The 17941-nt window shown below is 41.9% G+C and overlaps 2 protein-coding genes across 3 annotated transcripts in view; one reads left to right on the top strand and one right to left on the bottom strand.

Annotated features, from left to right (window-relative positions):
- Window positions 1-345: 345 nt before the first annotated feature.
- Window positions 346-4777, top strand: islr2 (immunoglobulin superfamily containing leucine-rich repeat 2). Its single transcript, XM_012857040.3, has 2 exons — window positions 346-761; window positions 1387-4777. The coding sequence occupies exon 2, from the start codon at window positions 1395-1397 to the stop codon at window positions 3552-3554; it is 2160 nt and encodes a 719-aa protein (XP_012712494.2). The 5' UTR covers window positions 346-761; window positions 1387-1394; the 3' UTR covers window positions 3555-4777.
- A 254-nt stretch (window positions 4778-5031) lies between these two features.
- The window catches only part of stra6 (signaling receptor and transporter of retinol STRA6), a 24493-nt gene continuing 11583 nt past the window's right edge, over window positions 5032-17941 (bottom strand). The window contains exons 7-18 of one of the 2 annotated variants that reach the window (XM_012857041.3): window positions 17190-17315; window positions 15495-15565; window positions 15334-15413; window positions 15179-15243; window positions 13503-13665; window positions 13259-13334; window positions 12738-12871; window positions 12375-12492; window positions 11701-11802; window positions 11452-11615; window positions 10274-10411; window positions 5032-6806 (exon numbers count right to left, since the gene is read on the bottom strand). In XM_012857041.3, coding sequence (XP_012712495.2) covers window positions 6568-6806; window positions 10274-10411; window positions 11452-11615; window positions 11701-11802; window positions 12375-12492; window positions 12738-12871; window positions 13259-13334; window positions 13503-13665; window positions 15179-15243; window positions 15334-15413; window positions 15495-15565; window positions 17190-17315 — 1476 coding nt within the window. In that variant the 3' untranslated portion in view covers window positions 5032-6567. The remainder of the gene's footprint in view (window positions 6807-10273; window positions 10412-11451; window positions 11616-11700; window positions 11803-12374; window positions 12493-12737; window positions 12872-13258; window positions 13335-13502; window positions 13666-15178; window positions 15244-15333; window positions 15414-15494; window positions 15566-17189; window positions 17316-17941) is intronic. The other variant, XM_012857042.3, reaches the window with a different exon arrangement.

The raw sequence follows: 17941 nt of genomic DNA, 5'->3' as shown, positions 1-17941 counted from the left end.
CACCAGAAGGTGGCAGTATTTGAACAGGAAACAGCTCTGTACTGACTTCCTGGTAATGTTTATGTAATGATAAGAAACCTAAAAAAAAAAAAAAAAAAAAAAAAAAAAAAAAAAAAGTGGTGTAGATCGTGTTAAAGGGAAATGTATTTTCACAGGAGTTTTTTCTTCTTTTTTTTTTTTTTTTTTTTTTTTTGTATATATATTTACCGAAAATCTCTTATGCTGGAGCTTTTAACCAGGTCCGCAGTCTGTCGATGGGAGAGAGAAAAAAAACTATTTCAAATCAAAAAGTGTGTTTACAAAGTCTGTGACAGACAAAGGGCTGCAGCCAGATCGAAAGAGGTCACAGACTGGGCTGGGGTCGGAGCGATAAATTAAACATCAAATCTTAAATTATGAATTCTCTTTGAGGGCGGAGGAGCCCGGAGCTGCTGTATCTTTAATAGCGAGCAGGAAAGATGGGAGAGGCTGCGCGTTCATGTCCCCATTTCTCGCTCCGCAGCGACGGGAGCGCGCAGCGGATCGTTCACTCTCGCCGAGGAGGTAAAAAGCGTCCGACGGACCGCAGCAGCGACTGTCCGGGGATACAGAAAAGAAAAAAAAAATGTTCTTGCCTCCGTCCTCCTTCCTCAGTGCTAACCAGTTCGGCAAAAATGATGTGAAGGGATCTACGACTTTTTTCCACATTTAAACTTGTAAAATCTAGAGGACTGTAAAACTCCGAATAAATAATAACAGGAATTGAAGTTAACCCCGAGAAGGTAAGACGATTCGATATTTAAACCCAGCCTGTTTGTTACCTTGAGTGTTCCAGATGAGGGAAAGACACAAAACGAGCAAGCTAAAATCATCCTGCAGCTTACACTAATCACAAGGACGTTTGCCCTAAAGTTCAAAACGTCTTGCATGCCAACTTAATACATCATAATCCAGTAAATATCGCTTAGAATCAATCAAGGAAAACAAAAGGAAAGAAGTGGCTTCGTCAAAGGAAAAAAAGAGAAGAGAAAAAAAAAACAGAGTGGCTTCATCACCATGAACAGCGCCTGTTTTTCTGGTACGGAATGAGAAGCGCGCACAAAGAAGGGAAGATCATTTGACCCCGGAATGTCCGCTCATATATCACAGCCTGTGTCAAAAGCTTTAGTATCGTTTTTTTTAAGGAATGATTTAGAAAAACTTATAAAGCAGCATAGTCAAAGGATGTAAAAAAAAAAAAAGAAAATAAATCTTCCCATGTTTTTAATCAGTTTCACTTCAGCTGCGGCAGCATTTGTTGTGTTTTTGTTTGCACTTATAAAATACAAATGTATTGGAAACATGCATTAAATGATAAGACAGATCCAATTTTTAAAACATTTTATTTCTTCTCGTTGTTGCCTTCAGGCGCAGAGATGGCTAAAAGGCTCCTGCGGCTCCTTGCTTTGTGGACTACGTTGATCGGCGTTGTCCAGAGCTGTCCAGAGTTCTGCAGCTGCCAGGACAAATTTGCCCACCAGTTTGCGGACTGCGCCTACAAAGAACTGCTTGAGGTGCCCGTCGGCCTCCCCTTCAACGTTACCACCGTGAGCCTCTCGGCCAACAAGATCAAGTCGCTGAAAAGCAAAAGCTTCGTCAACATCACTCAGGTCACCTCTCTCTGGCTGGCACACAACGAGATCGTCAGCATACAGACCAACACCTTGTCGCCCCTGGTTCAGCTTCGCAACCTGGACATCAGCAACAACAAGATCGTCAACTTTCCCTGGGGGGATCTGCGCAACCTCACCGCTCTGCAGCTCCTGAAAATGAACAACAACGAGATGGCGAACCTTCCGAAGGACGCCTTCTCCACCCTCAAAGACCTCCGGTCCCTCCGCATCAACAACAACAGGTTCACTACCATCGTGCAGGGAACCTTCACCGCCCTGTCCTCCATGTCCCACTTGCAGATTTACAGCAACCCGTTCACTTGCTCCTGCAACCTAGAGTGGCTGAGAGATTGGATTGCAACCACTAAGATCTCTGTGCCTGAGCCCGGCCAAATCCAGTGTGAGACCCCTGAACACCTGAAGGGCGTGGAGGTTTCTAAGATTCCTAAATTGCAGTGTGAAGCCCCTATCGTCACCATAACCTATCAGCCAAACATAGAGAATACTGTTCTTCAGGAGGGTGCTGCGGTCATCTTAAACTGTGAGACAAAAGGGAGCCCCATGCCTCAGGTCAGCTGGGAGGTGATTGCTGGAAATCAAAATCACCTCTTCCCCCTGCCATCCGCTGCAGATGCCAATGATGTGCCAGTGAATGATAAAACAACCAACGGCAGATTCCTCGTGTTTGGAAACGGGACTCTCTCCATCCCTCGCATGAGTAAGAAGGAGGATGGCAACTATAGCTGCTCTGCTGTGAATGAACTGGGCAAGGCGGAGAGCAGCGTCAAACTAGCTCTGGCTCCCAGCCCAAAGCAGGGGAGCAATTCAGTCCCCGACGCAACGGTGGACAAGATCCGTCCATCCGGTAAAAAGCCTTCAGACCCCAAGGCGGCCAAGAACAATGTGATCAACTGGTCTAAGCATGAGGAAAAGACAAAGGAAACCCCCCAGGATGGTTCAAAGAACAACATAGGCAGCCCAGAACACGCTGGAGGTGTTTTCAAGGACCCCAGCTTTGGAAGCAGATGTGGCGTGAGAGAAGGCAGCGAATACATCTCCAATCACGCCTTCAACATGACCCTGGATGACCTGAAGCAGTACACCTTCGATTTCGGGGTGATCGCGTTGGAAGTGTCGGAGACGGAGGCCAAGGTGCAGCTGAACCCGCTGCAGCTCCCCAGCAGCAGGTCCAACCTTCACCTGAGTCAGACTGAGAACCAGGAAATGGTGGTCAAAGAGCCCATTGGCCTGCGGCAGTCGTCCTCCGGCAAAGACACGCTGGACATGCTCTACCTCTGCGTGAAAACAGGAAACGGACACTCCCTGGTACAGTGGTCCAACATAGAGGAGGGGGTTAACGCGTACCGCTTCCACGGCTTACAGCCCGGCACCAATTACACTCTCTGTCTCACCTCCGGGGGGCAGGACTGCCAGGTCCAAGTGGTCTTCACCACAAGAAAAAAGATCCCCTCCCTGTTAATTATTGTGGTCGTCAGCATTTTCCTATTGGGCCTGGCCACTGTTCCCTTGCTGGGAGCCACCTGCTGCCATTTGCTGTACAAGTACCAGGGAAAGACCTACAAGCTGATCATGAAAGCACAGAATCCGGATCAGATGGAGAAGCACATGACAAAAGATTTTGATCCCCGGGCGTCTTTTGTGGAGTCAGAGAAAACCTTCAACCCGAGCGAGGTGGGAGAGGGGGAAGAGGGGGAGGAGGCTGAGGGAGAGGGAGAGGAAGGAGATCGGGACGGTGATGCTGATGGGAGTGTGGTGACCGAATCCATCCCAGGATCCTCGTCCAAAACCAACCCGGAGGAGTTCGAGGTCGGCTCCGAGTACAGCGACAGGTTGCCGCTCGGAGCGGAGGCCGTCACCATCTCAGAGGAAATCAACGGCAACTACAAGCAGCCCAGCCGCTGAGCTCCGCCGGGACGCCTTTCGAGTATTGTGTAAAATAGTTTCCTTTAAAGTAGCCTACATCCGAGCAGGTAACCGACACCTCATCGATACGCGTGATTCTAAAGGAAGACGGGTTTTAATTATTTTTCTTTCCTATTTTTTATGTTACCATAGACAGTTTTTTTCAGTCACTGAGATTGTGAAACAATTAATGTTGCATTTGTAGTCTGTCGTGTTTACAACACAAGCACACATTTAGACAGTGTATCGGACCTCAAACAGCGACAAGAAAGAAAGCAGCACAAAAAGGACGAGGAGACGCGCAGGCTCAAATTAGACGAGGCGCAAGTAGATAGCTCATTTAAGAGGCCAAATGAAGGGTAGCTATTAAAATGTTAATGTTCTCGGAGCACAGTAACTCAACCAAACAAAGTGCCATGTGTTTTTTAAAGCCATTTTTACGAAGAAGACATCGGGACTCGCTTCTCTTTTTAACCTGCGTGTGTGTGCGCGCGTGTGCGTGTGTGCGTCTTTGTGCGCAGCTCCAAGGCCACCGTTTCACTTCCTCTCAGGTGCCGCCGACTCGCTCGAAAGTGTTTGATTCGGTCTGATGTGGAGTCCGACGTGGTGAACTCATTAGGCTGCGGATAACTGGATCGGGCAGCGCGCACTTGCTCACTGCCCTGTGCGTCCAAAAAAAAGGGAGATTGCGCTTTCAGCTGTGTCTGTGCTTGGTGGTAAAAAACAAAAAAACAAAACAAAAACAGCAACGATAAAATAAAATAATTAAATCCCAGGTTATTTACCGGTAAAATGTTGTTTCACGTAACGTGTAGAAAGGCTTTAAAAGTAATCAACGGGTGCTCGCGGTACCTCGGATCTACTCTCGCTTTTTACAAAGAACGCGTCCGTGGCATGTCACGCGTGTTTTCCTTGTGTGCTTTTTGATTAGTGTAGTCCGTAGGGCTTTAGATGTTGCTCTCTCTAACTGTGATGTAAATCCCAACAAATTTCAGTTATTCCTTTTTTTTTTAAAGGATTTGTTTTTCTTGTCAATTACAGCGTTGCCCGAAAGAGGAGGGGGGAAAAGGCGCACGGAGCGCGTTGCGGCTCCACTGTCCTGTAATTGCATATAGTGTGTTTTTTGTGAACAGTGTTGTAAAATGAGAACAAAATACGTGTCATTTTACGATTTTTTGATATAAATTTATGTAAGTGGAATTAATAAAATGTATCAAACTGAACGGTTGTTTGTCATCATTTAACGGACCTTTCTCGCTGAAATGATAAATGGCAGATTTATTTCGAAATCCTCATATAGGATAAAAAAAATAGCAGCTAAATATGAACTGGTAAAGAAGGGGAAATTTGCACTGAAACAAAAAATAAAAATTCGAGGATTTATTATCTACTGGGACCAAACCCGCTTTTGTCCTCAGATTCCTTGTAAAAAAAAAAAAAAATTAAAATGAAATAAAGAGAAAAAGATATACGAAGATGTGTCACAGGAATTCAAATGACTGGTTTAAGTTTTATTTTCACATTAATCACAAAAGTGAAGCACTGCTGAACGCGAGAAACCACAATAGAGCTTTGACAACAAAGGGTTCGTAGCAGCCAGTGGTTGTTGACTAAACGGAACAAGACAAGATTTCTATGGCAGCTCTTATTCCACAGGATAATAAGCCTAACAAAAAACACATCTGTGTATTTATAAATAGTTTTCTCAATATTCTTTTTGTCTCTATATAAATACTCTCTTTTGAAAGATGGTTCTGTGAATTATCATAAGTTCAGCATGGGGAACTAAACATTTGTAAGTTCTGCATTATATATAAGAAAACATGATTAATATAGAGCTTAAACTCTAGAGCGGCAAAGGTCTGATCCAAAGTGAGCGCATTTATTTGTTGTGAATTATATTTAATGCATTTGTTGGAATAGTCAGTGTCAGCCAAGCTTTCCCATTAAATCCAGCAAAGTGCCTCTAATAACACATGCCAAAAGAGGACTTACAGTCTTCACACAAATAGGAAAGACTTGATAAATATTTTTAAAATGAGGCACTATTTATACTATTTAGACATCTTGTCTTGCCACAAATTCAAACGCATTTTGTAGGGATTTTTGTGATTGACCAACAAAAGTATTGTTAAGAGTGTTAAGAGTAATGTGGAGTGTGGAGTTGTGCACCACACATAGCATTGTGGATGCAGGCCAATGAGTTTAATTACTGTCCTTCCCGACCAGAGCACCCTCTTCCACATGTAGAGGTCATGCCCTACAGGCCATGTAGAGGACATGGCCTGTAGGGCATGACCCTTCTATAAAGGCCAGATTTAAAGAGTATACTGCATTACTAAGGTTGTACTGACAACATATCCCCCACCTAAGCTCTTGTTTTCTGCAGCTCCCCCAGAATCAGTAGAGCCTCTTGACTGCTTCTCTCATTAATCCTGCCCGTATCCGGCCGGATTTAGGTGGATGGCCATGACCTAGTAGATTTGCGGTTGTATCATACTCTTTATTTTACGGATGGTGGTTTTAACAGTGCTCCATGAGACGTTCAAAGCTTGAGGTAATGTTTTATAACCTAACTCTAATTTTGACTTCTCCACAGCTGTATTTAGACCAAAATGAAATCACAAAATATTGAACTCTACTTGTTGTGTGAGCTCTAAGGGCAACTCATTCCTCTGGATTTTATTTAGGGATACCAGATTAAAATGCGTGCCTGGTGTTCAGGTTGTTATTCATTAAGGCTATTGAAAACTGTGCCATTTTTATTGCATTTCATAAATATGCATTACTTGATGTTGCTCCATCACATAAAACCCCAAATAAAATGCTCTGAGTTTTGTAGTTGAAAGGTGACAAAGTATAAAATGTTTCATGGGACAGTTATATGCAAGACATTGTACAATGCAAGTTGCAGACACGTCTATTGTAGGTTTTGAGATATCTCACAATAAGATTTGACCCAAATCATTGCCCCTTCAGAAACCAGTACATTATGGGGGTCAAACACTCTGGCTTAATTGCTGGCTGCAGCCTCTGCCTCCTGGGGTATTGCTTCCTTTTTGCTGCCCTGCTTGCTGCCGCGGTTCAGGCTTCCATTCAGGAAATTATCGACCGTCTGAAGCTGGAAGTGCTTTCTGGTGCCCACCAGGGAGGGGTTGTTGACCAGCGTGTACAGGAGCTGCCAGTGCATCCGGGCCCGCTTGGCGCTGGAGACTTTGTGCAGTTTCTTCTCCTGCTGCACCAACTGGATCCCTGAGGAGACATATATAGCCATTATGATAGCAGCAACTAGACAATGATACACACACACTCACAAAAAAAAAAAAAAAACACCTTTTACATTCAAAGCTGAAATTAGTTTCTTTTGGATTGGCCACTGAGGGATTTGAAGGATACTCTGGAAAGCCTAATAATAAAGAGCAATCATATTGTAATCCTCTAAGCATGGTGGGAGCATACAGGCTGAGAGATTAAACCCCTTGGGACGCATGAATATGCAGCAGGCAATTAGTGTAGCTCATCTGTTTAATCAGCTACTGAAGAAGTAATCTCTGCAACACAATAGAGGATTCCTGATAGATGCATTGTCTTCTGGATGCAAACAAGCAACATGTCCACGGCATGTCAGCAATTAGACTCAGCTGCACCCGCATTCCTCAGCCACCGATGAGTCCTGTTGAGTTTCCCTGCTTCCGTATCACTATGTGCGCGTGGGCGACCGGCGCTCACCTCCTGTGCGCAGCGCTGTTATGATTATAGCTCAGCTGCAAAGCATCAAATCAGCCCTACATGCTTTGAGTAATTAAAAGTATCAAATTGATCTCATCTGGGGGGGAAAAAAAGAGGAAAAATAACAACTTTAGCAGTGATGACACCGTTCTTCAGGTGATGGAAGCTCAGAGCAATAAGGGCCGCTGATTTATTTATGGCAGATGTGATTGAGACCAACAGCAGCGCAGTAAATTATTCCGCGGCGAGACTCAATTTGTTCTGGGCAAATTAAATCAGAACTGCAAAGCTCTCGTCCTGAGCGTGTGTGCAAGACAGTTTTATGATCTGATTATGTGTAACCATGACCCAATTTAAAATAAAATCTTGCTTTTTTTGCCTTCAATATCGTTGTCAGGCAGAAATTAATCTTTAGTCATTTTCTCGCGTGCGGCACCACCAGCTAAAACGCGTGCAGAAACTTTGCGGTTTTATAAGACACATCTGTTTCCTCACAATCATTAGGGTTAATTAGTTTTCTCATCAGTAACACTGTTAGTTTATCACCACGATCAGTTATGTAGTTTATCAGTGCTATCAGCGGCAGCAGAGTTAAATTAATCACATTCTATTGTCAAGTCTGTGCACCTTACCCTCCTTCCCAAGATCTATAGATTGAAAATATGTAGCATACAGAACTTCTCAGATCTGAGCGTTAACATACAAGGACGGCTTAGCCCCAAGGCCCAGCAAAACGCCCTTGTTGAACCTTACAGATTTAGCCACAAAAGCCTATTATCCCTCACTGATGGCTCCATAATATTTAGAACATAAATGTTTTTTTGCCAGCTCAAAGTCCTGTTCTACAAAAACGTTAAATGTTTGTCAGTACGTGTCATCTCTTTCTCCAAATATCCATCCATTGTCTCTATCAGAAGACATCCCCGAAAAGTCCGCCAGTCCATTCCAGGGCAACACAGAGACATCCAGGACAAACAACCAATGCACGCACACACACTCATACCTAAGAGCAATTTACAGAAAGACCAGTTATGTTTCTGGACTGTGGGCAGAAGCCGGAGAATCGAGGCGTGTACGGGGATAACATACGAACTCCTTGCAGAAAGACCCAAGGCGAGGATTCAAACCCTCCAAGGCAACAGTGATACCTACTCTGCCATTGTGCAGTCCCTTTCTCAAGTATGAAAAATAATTTGTCTATAATTTAGAAGTTCAGAGAGTTTTATAATAATCTATAGTTAGCCAACTTTATATATTGATTAATGTGTTAAACCTTTAAATAAAACACATAATTTCCCCCCCTAAAGAACCATTACATTTGAAACCGTGAATAAAGGATATAGGACAGTGTTTTATCAACAGTGATAGTTTAACATTTTCTTTTCTCCCTCTCTTATCTCCCTATCTTATCTTGAAAAAACCCCAAAAAAAACAATCCGTCCATCGTATCTCTAGTCTGCGTCTGATTGGAAGATCAGCCTCCTGTGATGTCTCCTCCCCTGGATGGTACAGGCTCAGATAGTCCAAAACTAGCAACCAGATCAGCGTGTAGAGATTCAGTTGTAATAAATGTGGCGTTTGCATCACATTGCTGGCTGTGCAACATTTGTCTAGTTTGGTCCAAAATACCTAACCTGACCCTAGCCAGATGTATTTCGCTCCGCCTAGCTTCACTCACATCCATCTGGGACCTCTCCATAGGAATTGCCTTTTTTGAAGGCTGGGCCTTATCAGAAATCCTTGCATATGATTGGATAAGCCACTTGTCTGTCATCTTTATCGACGTGCTATTTCAACCACTCACACCGAAGCTAACCCGTGACGCTGATGAGAGCGACGCAGGAAAAAAACAAAACTTTTTTATTTTAAATGTATTTGCGGCTCTAGAGGCACACGTTTTATTGACAGTGAGCTGACAGGAAGAGGGGGGAAGACAGGTGACAAAGCGTCGCGAGTCGGAGTCGATCCTGGGCCGACCGCGTCGAGGACTAAAGGCCTTCTAATATGGTTCTCGCTAACCGCTTCGCCACGGGCGCACCCCGGAAAACAAAACTTGCCAAATCCGGTCGGGAGAAGGGCGAAAACATCGTTTCCACCAACAAAAGCCTTCAGAGCCGTTCTCTGATGTTCTTTTAATGAAACAATATTAGGTAGATTTGACAACACGGAGGAAATAGCAGCATCAATGTTAACGCTTGCTTCCTCGATGCGAGCCGCCATTGCTGTCTGAATCAAAACAGTCTGACGGTTGCTTCTCCACTACGTCACATCTATGAAACTCCAGCCCTGCGTCCTGATTGGCTGGACAATAAAATTGGTTGGAGAAATCACTCTCTATGGGAGACGTCCCACACTGCAAAAATGGAACTAAAAATAAGTAAAGTTTTCTTAAAATGAGTGTATTTGTCCTTGATTTGCGCATGTAAATAAGATGATCTGCCAATGGAATGAGATGTTTCCACTTAAAATAGGAACAACTCATCTCCATTGTCTTGTTTCAAGTGCAGGATGTCTAATTATCTTATTTTATGGGTCAAAATACTCATTCCATTGACAGATAATATAATTTACCTGCTCAAATCAAAGACAAAAACACACATTTTAAGATCATTTTACTTATTTTTAAGTCCGTTTTTGCAGTGCAGATGGATGTGAGTGAAGCTAGGCGGAGCGATATCAATCTGGCTAGGGTCAGGTTACAAAATTCCTGCAAGATTTTTGTTTTGCTTAACCAATTGCTCACCTGGTTCAGATTTAAAAGCGGCGAGCTGATGGATTTCAAAGCGCATGCACCTGGAGAAACCCCTACAGCTTACCCTATTCACATAAGGAGTCTGATGATGGACTCTCATTTATTTGATCAATGTCACAATAATTTTATGCTTGAAGAAATTTTACTTTAAGTTGTTGTGGACACTCAAACAGCTAAAACTGTAACACTTTATAGAGGTAGGGTTGGTTATGTAAACAGAGTTTGGTGCCACACAGACCCTCTTCAGCATCCCGTGACCTCTGAGCAGCTTTGTTCTCCTGGTCCAAAGACTGCAGCAGCATCCCGCAGAAGGCCTTCATCACGGGGTGAGACTGGCTCACCTCAATCTTCAGATAATGAGCATAGCAGCGGTAGGCTGCAGACAGACACAGGAAAGAGAGAGGGGGGTCTTACTCTGACAGGGCAAAAGCAATAAACACGCCGGGCTATACCTCACGTTGGCTTTGAGGCAATCACACATAATGGCTGCACAATCACACTTCTCTCTTTTTTTTTTCTCCAAGCACCTGCTTTTCCAGACAACAGATGTCTTAAATCTGCACCCATTCCCGAGATTGGTGTCCAATTAGAGTCTGTGCACTGCACAGAATACAGATATAATGTCAGCTGCAGTGAGCTGGCTCAACGGGAAAATGGGTAGGATGCAGATTTTTAGCTCCTAAATGGGATCACAGAAGCCCTTTCTCTGTGGTTAAAAGGCCACGTTTGAAATCTGTGTGAACAAATAACGATGCATTTACAAGTGTAAAAGCATGCCACGTGTTTTCTGACTTGTAAACATTATAACTCTAATTCAAAAAAGCTATTTGAGCATGCTTAAGGCATGCAACCGGTGTTTATGCATTCGGTCCTAAAGTTGCACACACCAGCAAAATGGTCTCTCTCTACCCAGATTCAATTTGCCTACATAAAAATAATTGATTATGCAAACATTTATGTAAATTACAGCTATTGTAAAATGGCTCCAGTTCACAAAGACTGACACATCTGCCAAAAGCTCAAGGAAATTTGCCAAAGAGAACTGGGTGGCCCATTTGGCTACAAAGTAAAGCTGCATTTTGCAATAAAAATCTGATTCTGATTCTGGATAGATGTTTGCTTTTACAAATAAAGTTAACATTGGAAAACAGTGCAGTGTTGAAGTAGAAAACTGTGCATATAATGTTAGACTCTCCATACTCGTCTTAGTAATGATGGATGGATCTTGCACTCCTCTTGTTAAGGGAGTTGTTTTGCAAGATTTGAAAGTAATTATGTTCCCTTTTTTAAAAGAAATGGTCCACTTGATTGCAGTTTGCGCCTTTAAATCCTGCAGCCATTTACAAGAGCTGTACATTTTTGTCCCATTCCAGTACTCTCATTGACTCTGGACACCATGCAGAATATCTGGCTCACCCGGGTCAAACGCCTCCACATTGCGGTTCAGAAGACTGATATCCATGCGTCCCATGTGGACGATATTGAACAGCGCTGTGATGACCATGCGCCAGACAGCCAGCAACACTCCAATCAGAACATTGACGGGAAACAGCAGATATGTCAGGAGGAACAGATTACCCCTGCAAGATAGGTCAGAGTGCATCAAACGTGCAGAAAGTCACGCAGCTGTCAAAATCTGAGCCAGAGGTACAATACGTAAATTACCTGTTGTTCAAATCGTGTGTGCCTGCTGTTTTCTTGATGAAGAAAAACCTGGCAGTGATGTGTTGAAGCACCACAGCTAGGAGAATCATCAACCAGAAAGGCCTGAAAGGACAAGACTCCAAGTCAAACATTTCCTGTTTTTTTTTTTTTTTAGATTGGAGGAAGAAAACCCATTTGGAGCTGACAGGAAATGCCAAAATTATCTCTCTGTACATTGTACTTTACATGATGGAGAATGTCGTAAAATGGAAATGGTTTCATGTTCCTGAGTGTCAAACAAAGCAAATAAATAAATAAATGATATCATATAATTAAAATTTAATACAAAATTAGTTTTTTGTGTGACAAAAATCTTTAAAACATGTCAAAAGACAACTGTGAGTTTAAAACTGTTAGTTCATAGTTCTTAATTCTTTATTAGTTGATTATTTTTATGTAAAATGTATTATTTTATATTGTCATACTTATATTTATCTTAATTAATTCCCCCTTAATTACCTAGTTTTGTCTTATAACTTTAAATAATGCAACATACTTCCGATTTTTTAATTCTGTGCATATGTTACATGTTCTGCACCACGATAACACCAAATTCCTTGTATGTTGAAGTATTTGGTTAATAAAACAAATTCTGGTTCTAATTGTGAAACCGTAAGCCTTGTGAAGATGCTCACCACATGCTCAACAGGATCTGAAAGAGAATCAGATTCTGCCTGTGCAAAATGGGTATAATTATGAGGAAGACGGCGATCAGAAGGCAGAGGAAGAACACCAGGGTCTGGATCATCATACCTGCACGAGAACAATAAAATACTTCAGTCTTACTTCTTTCAACAATGATGGAAAAAAGCTTATTTCGGATTGCATGGGCAATCAACCATCCTAATGTATTCTTTTCTACATTCTGAAAAAGGCAGCGCCTTGACAAAGGCAGCAAGGCCTCAGTGACCTGTCCATGTTTGTCTTTCTCTTGATGGGTTGTACTGAAACATAATTTAATAAAGCAATAAAGCGATTCAATTAAATTGAAGATGTACCAATGCAGATGTGAGCTGCAGTGAAGCTGGTGTAGCCCATCCAGCAGACCAGAGCTGGCCTGGATGCCCTGATGCTTCGCTGGCAGTTGTACACATTATAAACGTCTCCTCTGTACAGCCCCTTGAGATTGGACCTAAAGAGGAGAAACCCAATCAAGACAATGCTACACTGTGCAAAACACAATGCTAAATATGGAACTTATATTGAAGATAAAAGGATGCAACAGAAATGAGATTCCACGCTCGGCTCCCAAAGCCATTTCTTTCAAGATGATTTACCTTCAGATTATGACAGAATTTCATTTCCCATCTTAACTGTTGTTTTCAATTTAAACAGCAAGGGGAAAAAAAGAGAACTGAATGCTTTCCTGTCTGGATGATTAGTTGTCTATTTTGTTATATTACCATAAAATTATCATGAGTAAACCACAATGGAGAGCAAAATAGTAAATTCTGGACACAGGCAGGGGGCCAAAAATAGAGGAAAGAAAGCAAATATTCAGTCTTGTTCTCTGACCTACCGATGCAAAACCATCGATCGCATGAGCAGAACCAAGTTGACCAAAGCCGACAGGGTCATCGCTGAGATGTAGCACACTGCAGGGAAATTAGCATACGGCAAGTTCAAAAGGGGGTCAAGGTGTCGAGTTCAACGGCTACACAATCAAAAACTGTTAATTTTTTATTTATCTGACTATAAAAAGAAAGCAGCAGAATTAGAACATGATTTATTATATTCTTTGCTTTGTTTCTGGTCTCACTCACCTTCCACACACCACATGTAGTAAACAACAATTCTGACAACTTCCTTCCTGTCTGGAGACAGAATAATCTGGAAGCCGGCTAAAACATTTGCAATATCTTCATCAACGCCAAACCGGGCTTTCTGCATGGTTGGCACCACAGCTGAGATCAGTACAAGGCCCATCTAAAAGGGGGAAAAAAAAGCACAACATTTTTCAATGCTGTGAAGTTATGTAGAGTTTTCACTCATTTCCAGCATTTTAGTCATTGTAGGTGCTGTAGTCATTGCACCTTCGACTCTCTTTAGTATATATGTGCACAACAGAAATAGTACTGATGCGATTAAAAGCAAATACAAGTTATATACAGTACATAAAGACATATAACCTTGGTTTCTTACTGACTCTAAATCAGGTTAAATATTTCTTGTTTTAGTTCTTTTAGGATTTAGTAATTTTTTAGATGTTGGAAGAATCACATTCACCGTGTTACTATTTACTGTTATGCTCCTGGTACCCCTTACTTTTAGGCTTGTAAGATTCCCCCTTTTTACCAAGCTGTAATGATGGTCATAAAAGATAAACACTTCATTTTTATTCATCAGACTACATGACATTTCTGCAGACAATCATTAAGGTCTTTTTCATTTTGTGCAATGTAATCTGCCTTTTTGTGTTTCTTCCTCTCTGATTGACCTCTCAGCCTCTTTAAAGACAGGACTGGTTTCACTGTAGACGACAACACTCTCTTACCAGCTTCAGCCAGCATCTTCACAAGATAATCTGCTCATTTGCTAGAGTCGACACAAATTTTGCAAATGTGGTCAAAAAGTTTCCTGTCTAAGGAAACCCAGCTGATTGCATCGAGTCTTCACAAGCAGCATTCACTCTTGGAGAAGCGTAGAGCCACAGGGAGAGTCGTTTGCATTGTCCATGGCTTTGCAGCAGTCCCTCATACTGAGTGTATGTATTACGCAACATTAGAGAGGAAAATTCCCCTTTAACAGAAGGAAAACCTCAAGCAGAACCAGGCTCAGTGTAAACAGTCATCTGCCTCGACCGACTGGGGGTTAGAGAGCAGAGACACAAAAAACAATCCTCCTTCTGCTATCTGGACTGATTTCTTCACATTTTTTGATGATGTCCCAGAAGGAAGCGGTGTGTTTGAAATGTTCCCTTAATTGAAAGGTTTAATGATGGCAGTGGTAAAAAAATTTTTAGCAACTTGCCCATCATGTTTGCCTGAAAGCCACTGAAATGCCACTCCATCATGCAGATCATCAGCAAATGTTCTCCGGATATGCTGACTTCGCCTTTCAGCCATGGCAGTACAGTTTCACCATTAATCAAGGGGGTTCTGGACTGAGAAAAGGCCGAAGATCCCAGCCTTAAAAGCATGGTAATCTACTTGTAATCAAACTCAATTTAAAGAAAGAAAAGGGATCATATATATATTAAATTTTTATGGCAGTTATCAAATAGAAAATTATTTTGGTAATCCTGACCGGCCTGAAAAAGAAAAGCTGTGATACAGAGAGAATGAAAGGCTGTGTGTCTTTTTCTGCAGTGTATGTAAATATCTGGATAAAGCATAAGGACACAGTAGACAGTGCTGTTGTACTTTTTGTTGATTCAAACATATTAAAGTGAAATTATGTTGTATATGTGCTAATGAATGTATGGGACAGTGGTAGTTACCTGGTACAGGGTTATAAAAGATACTACACAGGATATTGCCAACTTCAATGGGAAACGGAAAGCTGCTTGAAAAGAAAGGTCAAAGCGTTAAAAAACATTGAAAGATGTCTTAACATCTGTACAGATATAACCAGTTTAGATGAAGATCTATTTACCTTCCTCTGGTGTGTAAATATACGACTTCACAGCATCGGTTACGCGCTGTGGTAGTTTCGGTTTGTCTGTGCTTGTTGCGCTAATGGTGGAAAAGAAACGCAGTTATACACTTGAACTGCTCTGGGTGTCACCGTGGATCATAACAACATATCATTCTTACCTGACTTTGCTGGGCTTTTTCTCTAATAGAATTTTCTTTACATAGTCTTTATAATAGCTGCTGCTGAGATCCTGAAGGAACAGAAAAGGGTGACATGGTGAAGCCGGACTACTTTGAAAATTGCCACTAAGCCGAGAGACCAGAAGCATGCAGTGAATCCATGACATTCGTGGGCATTCAACCCTGAATTGCATCAAACGTAGTAGCACTTATGTTATTATGTGTATAGATTTTCTTTTTCAAGAGCTCAATTGTGAGTGGAAACTTTACCTTATGGTTGTTAATAGAATAAAATTAGGTTTGATTCAAAGTGTGATATTCAAATTAAGAAGCGATGGCTCTGATGCTGCCCTGTGATAGACTGGCAACCTGTCCAGGGTGTACCCCGCCTCTCGCCCATTGACAGCTGGAGATAGGCACCAGCACCCCTCATAACCCCACAACGGATAGACGTGTTAGATAATGGATGGATGGATGGATGGCTCTGATGCCACAACATGCTGCTAAAGAAACTGTGGGTGCAAGTTAAACTGATCAAACCGTTTGGAGATAAAAAACACCACATTTGTTAGTAGTAGTTTGGAAGCTAAGGGGGCCTCAATATAATGGCATAACTTAATTAAATCTAATACAAAACGGTATGCATCATTATTTCAAGAACAGAAAAAGTTTTGATCTGACTATGGCTAAAGAGGTTTCTTATTTTTTAGTGATTATTGATAAGGAGAATGAAACCTACGGCATTACACTGTCAACTAAGAATGATTGAAATCATTTTTGCACAGCTTTTAACAATACTACTAGTGGGGGAGTAAGCTATATTCTGGCTTGAAGATATGATTTTAAACCTGTGGATTGCAGAACATCCACACTAAGCTCCATCTTGAGCATCCAGTTGTTGTGTCTTAAACTTCCTGAAGCTTTATTTGAGGAAGAACAGTTTGGATAAGTCACTAAAACCCCCAAATTCGCATGGCATTGATGATAAGTGTCAGAACATTTCTGTCAGGTGCTGAAACCACAGCTCAGGCAAAAAGGCAAAGATTACCAGACTTCAGTCAATAACTGCTGGTAAAATACTTGTAGTGCTGTTATGTTGTTTATTCTAATTAAATTAAACCACACAGAAAATAGTTAAATATCCTCATGTAACTACTACAGTCACATCTTTTTTTGCCATTTAGTCATTTGTGATGGTTTACGCAAAAGATTCTGTCTGATAAGGTTAATTGGATCCATTTCTGTGCAAGATCTCAGCAGAGGTGGGATGAAGGCCGCATAAAATCCAAGCCATCGCCTGACCAAACTCTGTCTCACTCATGCCAAGATTAGAGAGGAACAAAAACTGCATTGTCCCCCCCCCACACCCATCCCCCGCCGAAAACTAAACAAAACACGGCAACCTTTTCATAATCTGATCAAGAACGTATTTTAAACCAATTACGTCAAACCTGCTTAAAATGATTATGCCACTGGTGTACTCTGAGGGACTCACATTTTCAGTAAGGCTTGACTGAATGAAAGCAGTAAGCTCCTTGATTAACAGGCAGCACATGAACCCTCCTCACGTGTGCAGATTTAGAGCCAACGTGCATTTTGTAAAATAATCTACACGCGTCGCCTCACAGGAGCACCGGGGTAGTGAGAAAGCTGAATATTTACAAGCATCCTGAAACAGACCCGACAGATGCTCACCTCTGTGGTGTTGGTCCTTTCAGCACCCTTGAAGCCCTTGAATAGGAACAAGGGATACTGGAAACTGAGGAATGCTAAGCAAGCTATCTGAGGAAGGCTGGAAAACAGGGAGTAGTACTTGTGTATCTGTAGAGGGATAATGGAAAAAGACACTTTAGATCAATAGTTATGCAAAGCTTTATAGGGACGCATTCAGAAAACATCTTCTGCGGCACAAAAGCAGACAGAGATGACTTTTTGTGTTAAGGTGGGATACTGGATGTTCAGTGAATTTGACTGTTAAAATGCAAGATGTTTTTTTAATTTTCCATTACATTAAATGATCTAGTTTTTAAATCGACTCTGCTTTCATTATGTGGTCAGTGAGGATGCCTGAGACCTCACAAGGCGCCATCAGAAAAGGATCAATCCCGCATCTTTTTACATTAGCTGACACACTTTAAAGTGATTAAAACCAACAAAACGTCTTGATTTGAACAAGAAGACAGTGCAACTAATTGTACGGACAGAAAGCTATTCAGCACACACGAAACCCTAAAATCTTTGAATAAATCTGGATTTGTGTAACATTCAAAGCCTCATGGTAAAGCTCTGTGAATCTTTCAGGACAGCTCAGTATTCATCTTTTCCAGCTCTCAGTGGGTGTCCAGAGCAGGACAAGGCTGCTTTGTTTTTTTGAAATAATCCTTTTCACACTGATGGACACACCACATGGACTGATTGTTAGAAATAATACACACAGACAGCTTCTT

The sequence above is a fragment of the Fundulus heteroclitus genome, chromosome 2 (genome assembly GCF_011125445.2).
Source record: "Fundulus heteroclitus isolate FHET01 chromosome 2, MU-UCD_Fhet_4.1, whole genome shotgun sequence".
NCBI lineage: Eukaryota > Metazoa > Chordata > Actinopteri > Cyprinodontiformes > Fundulidae > Fundulus > Fundulus heteroclitus.
Note: the sequence above shows the minus strand (reverse complement) of the source record. Positions and strands in the feature narration are given on the sequence as shown.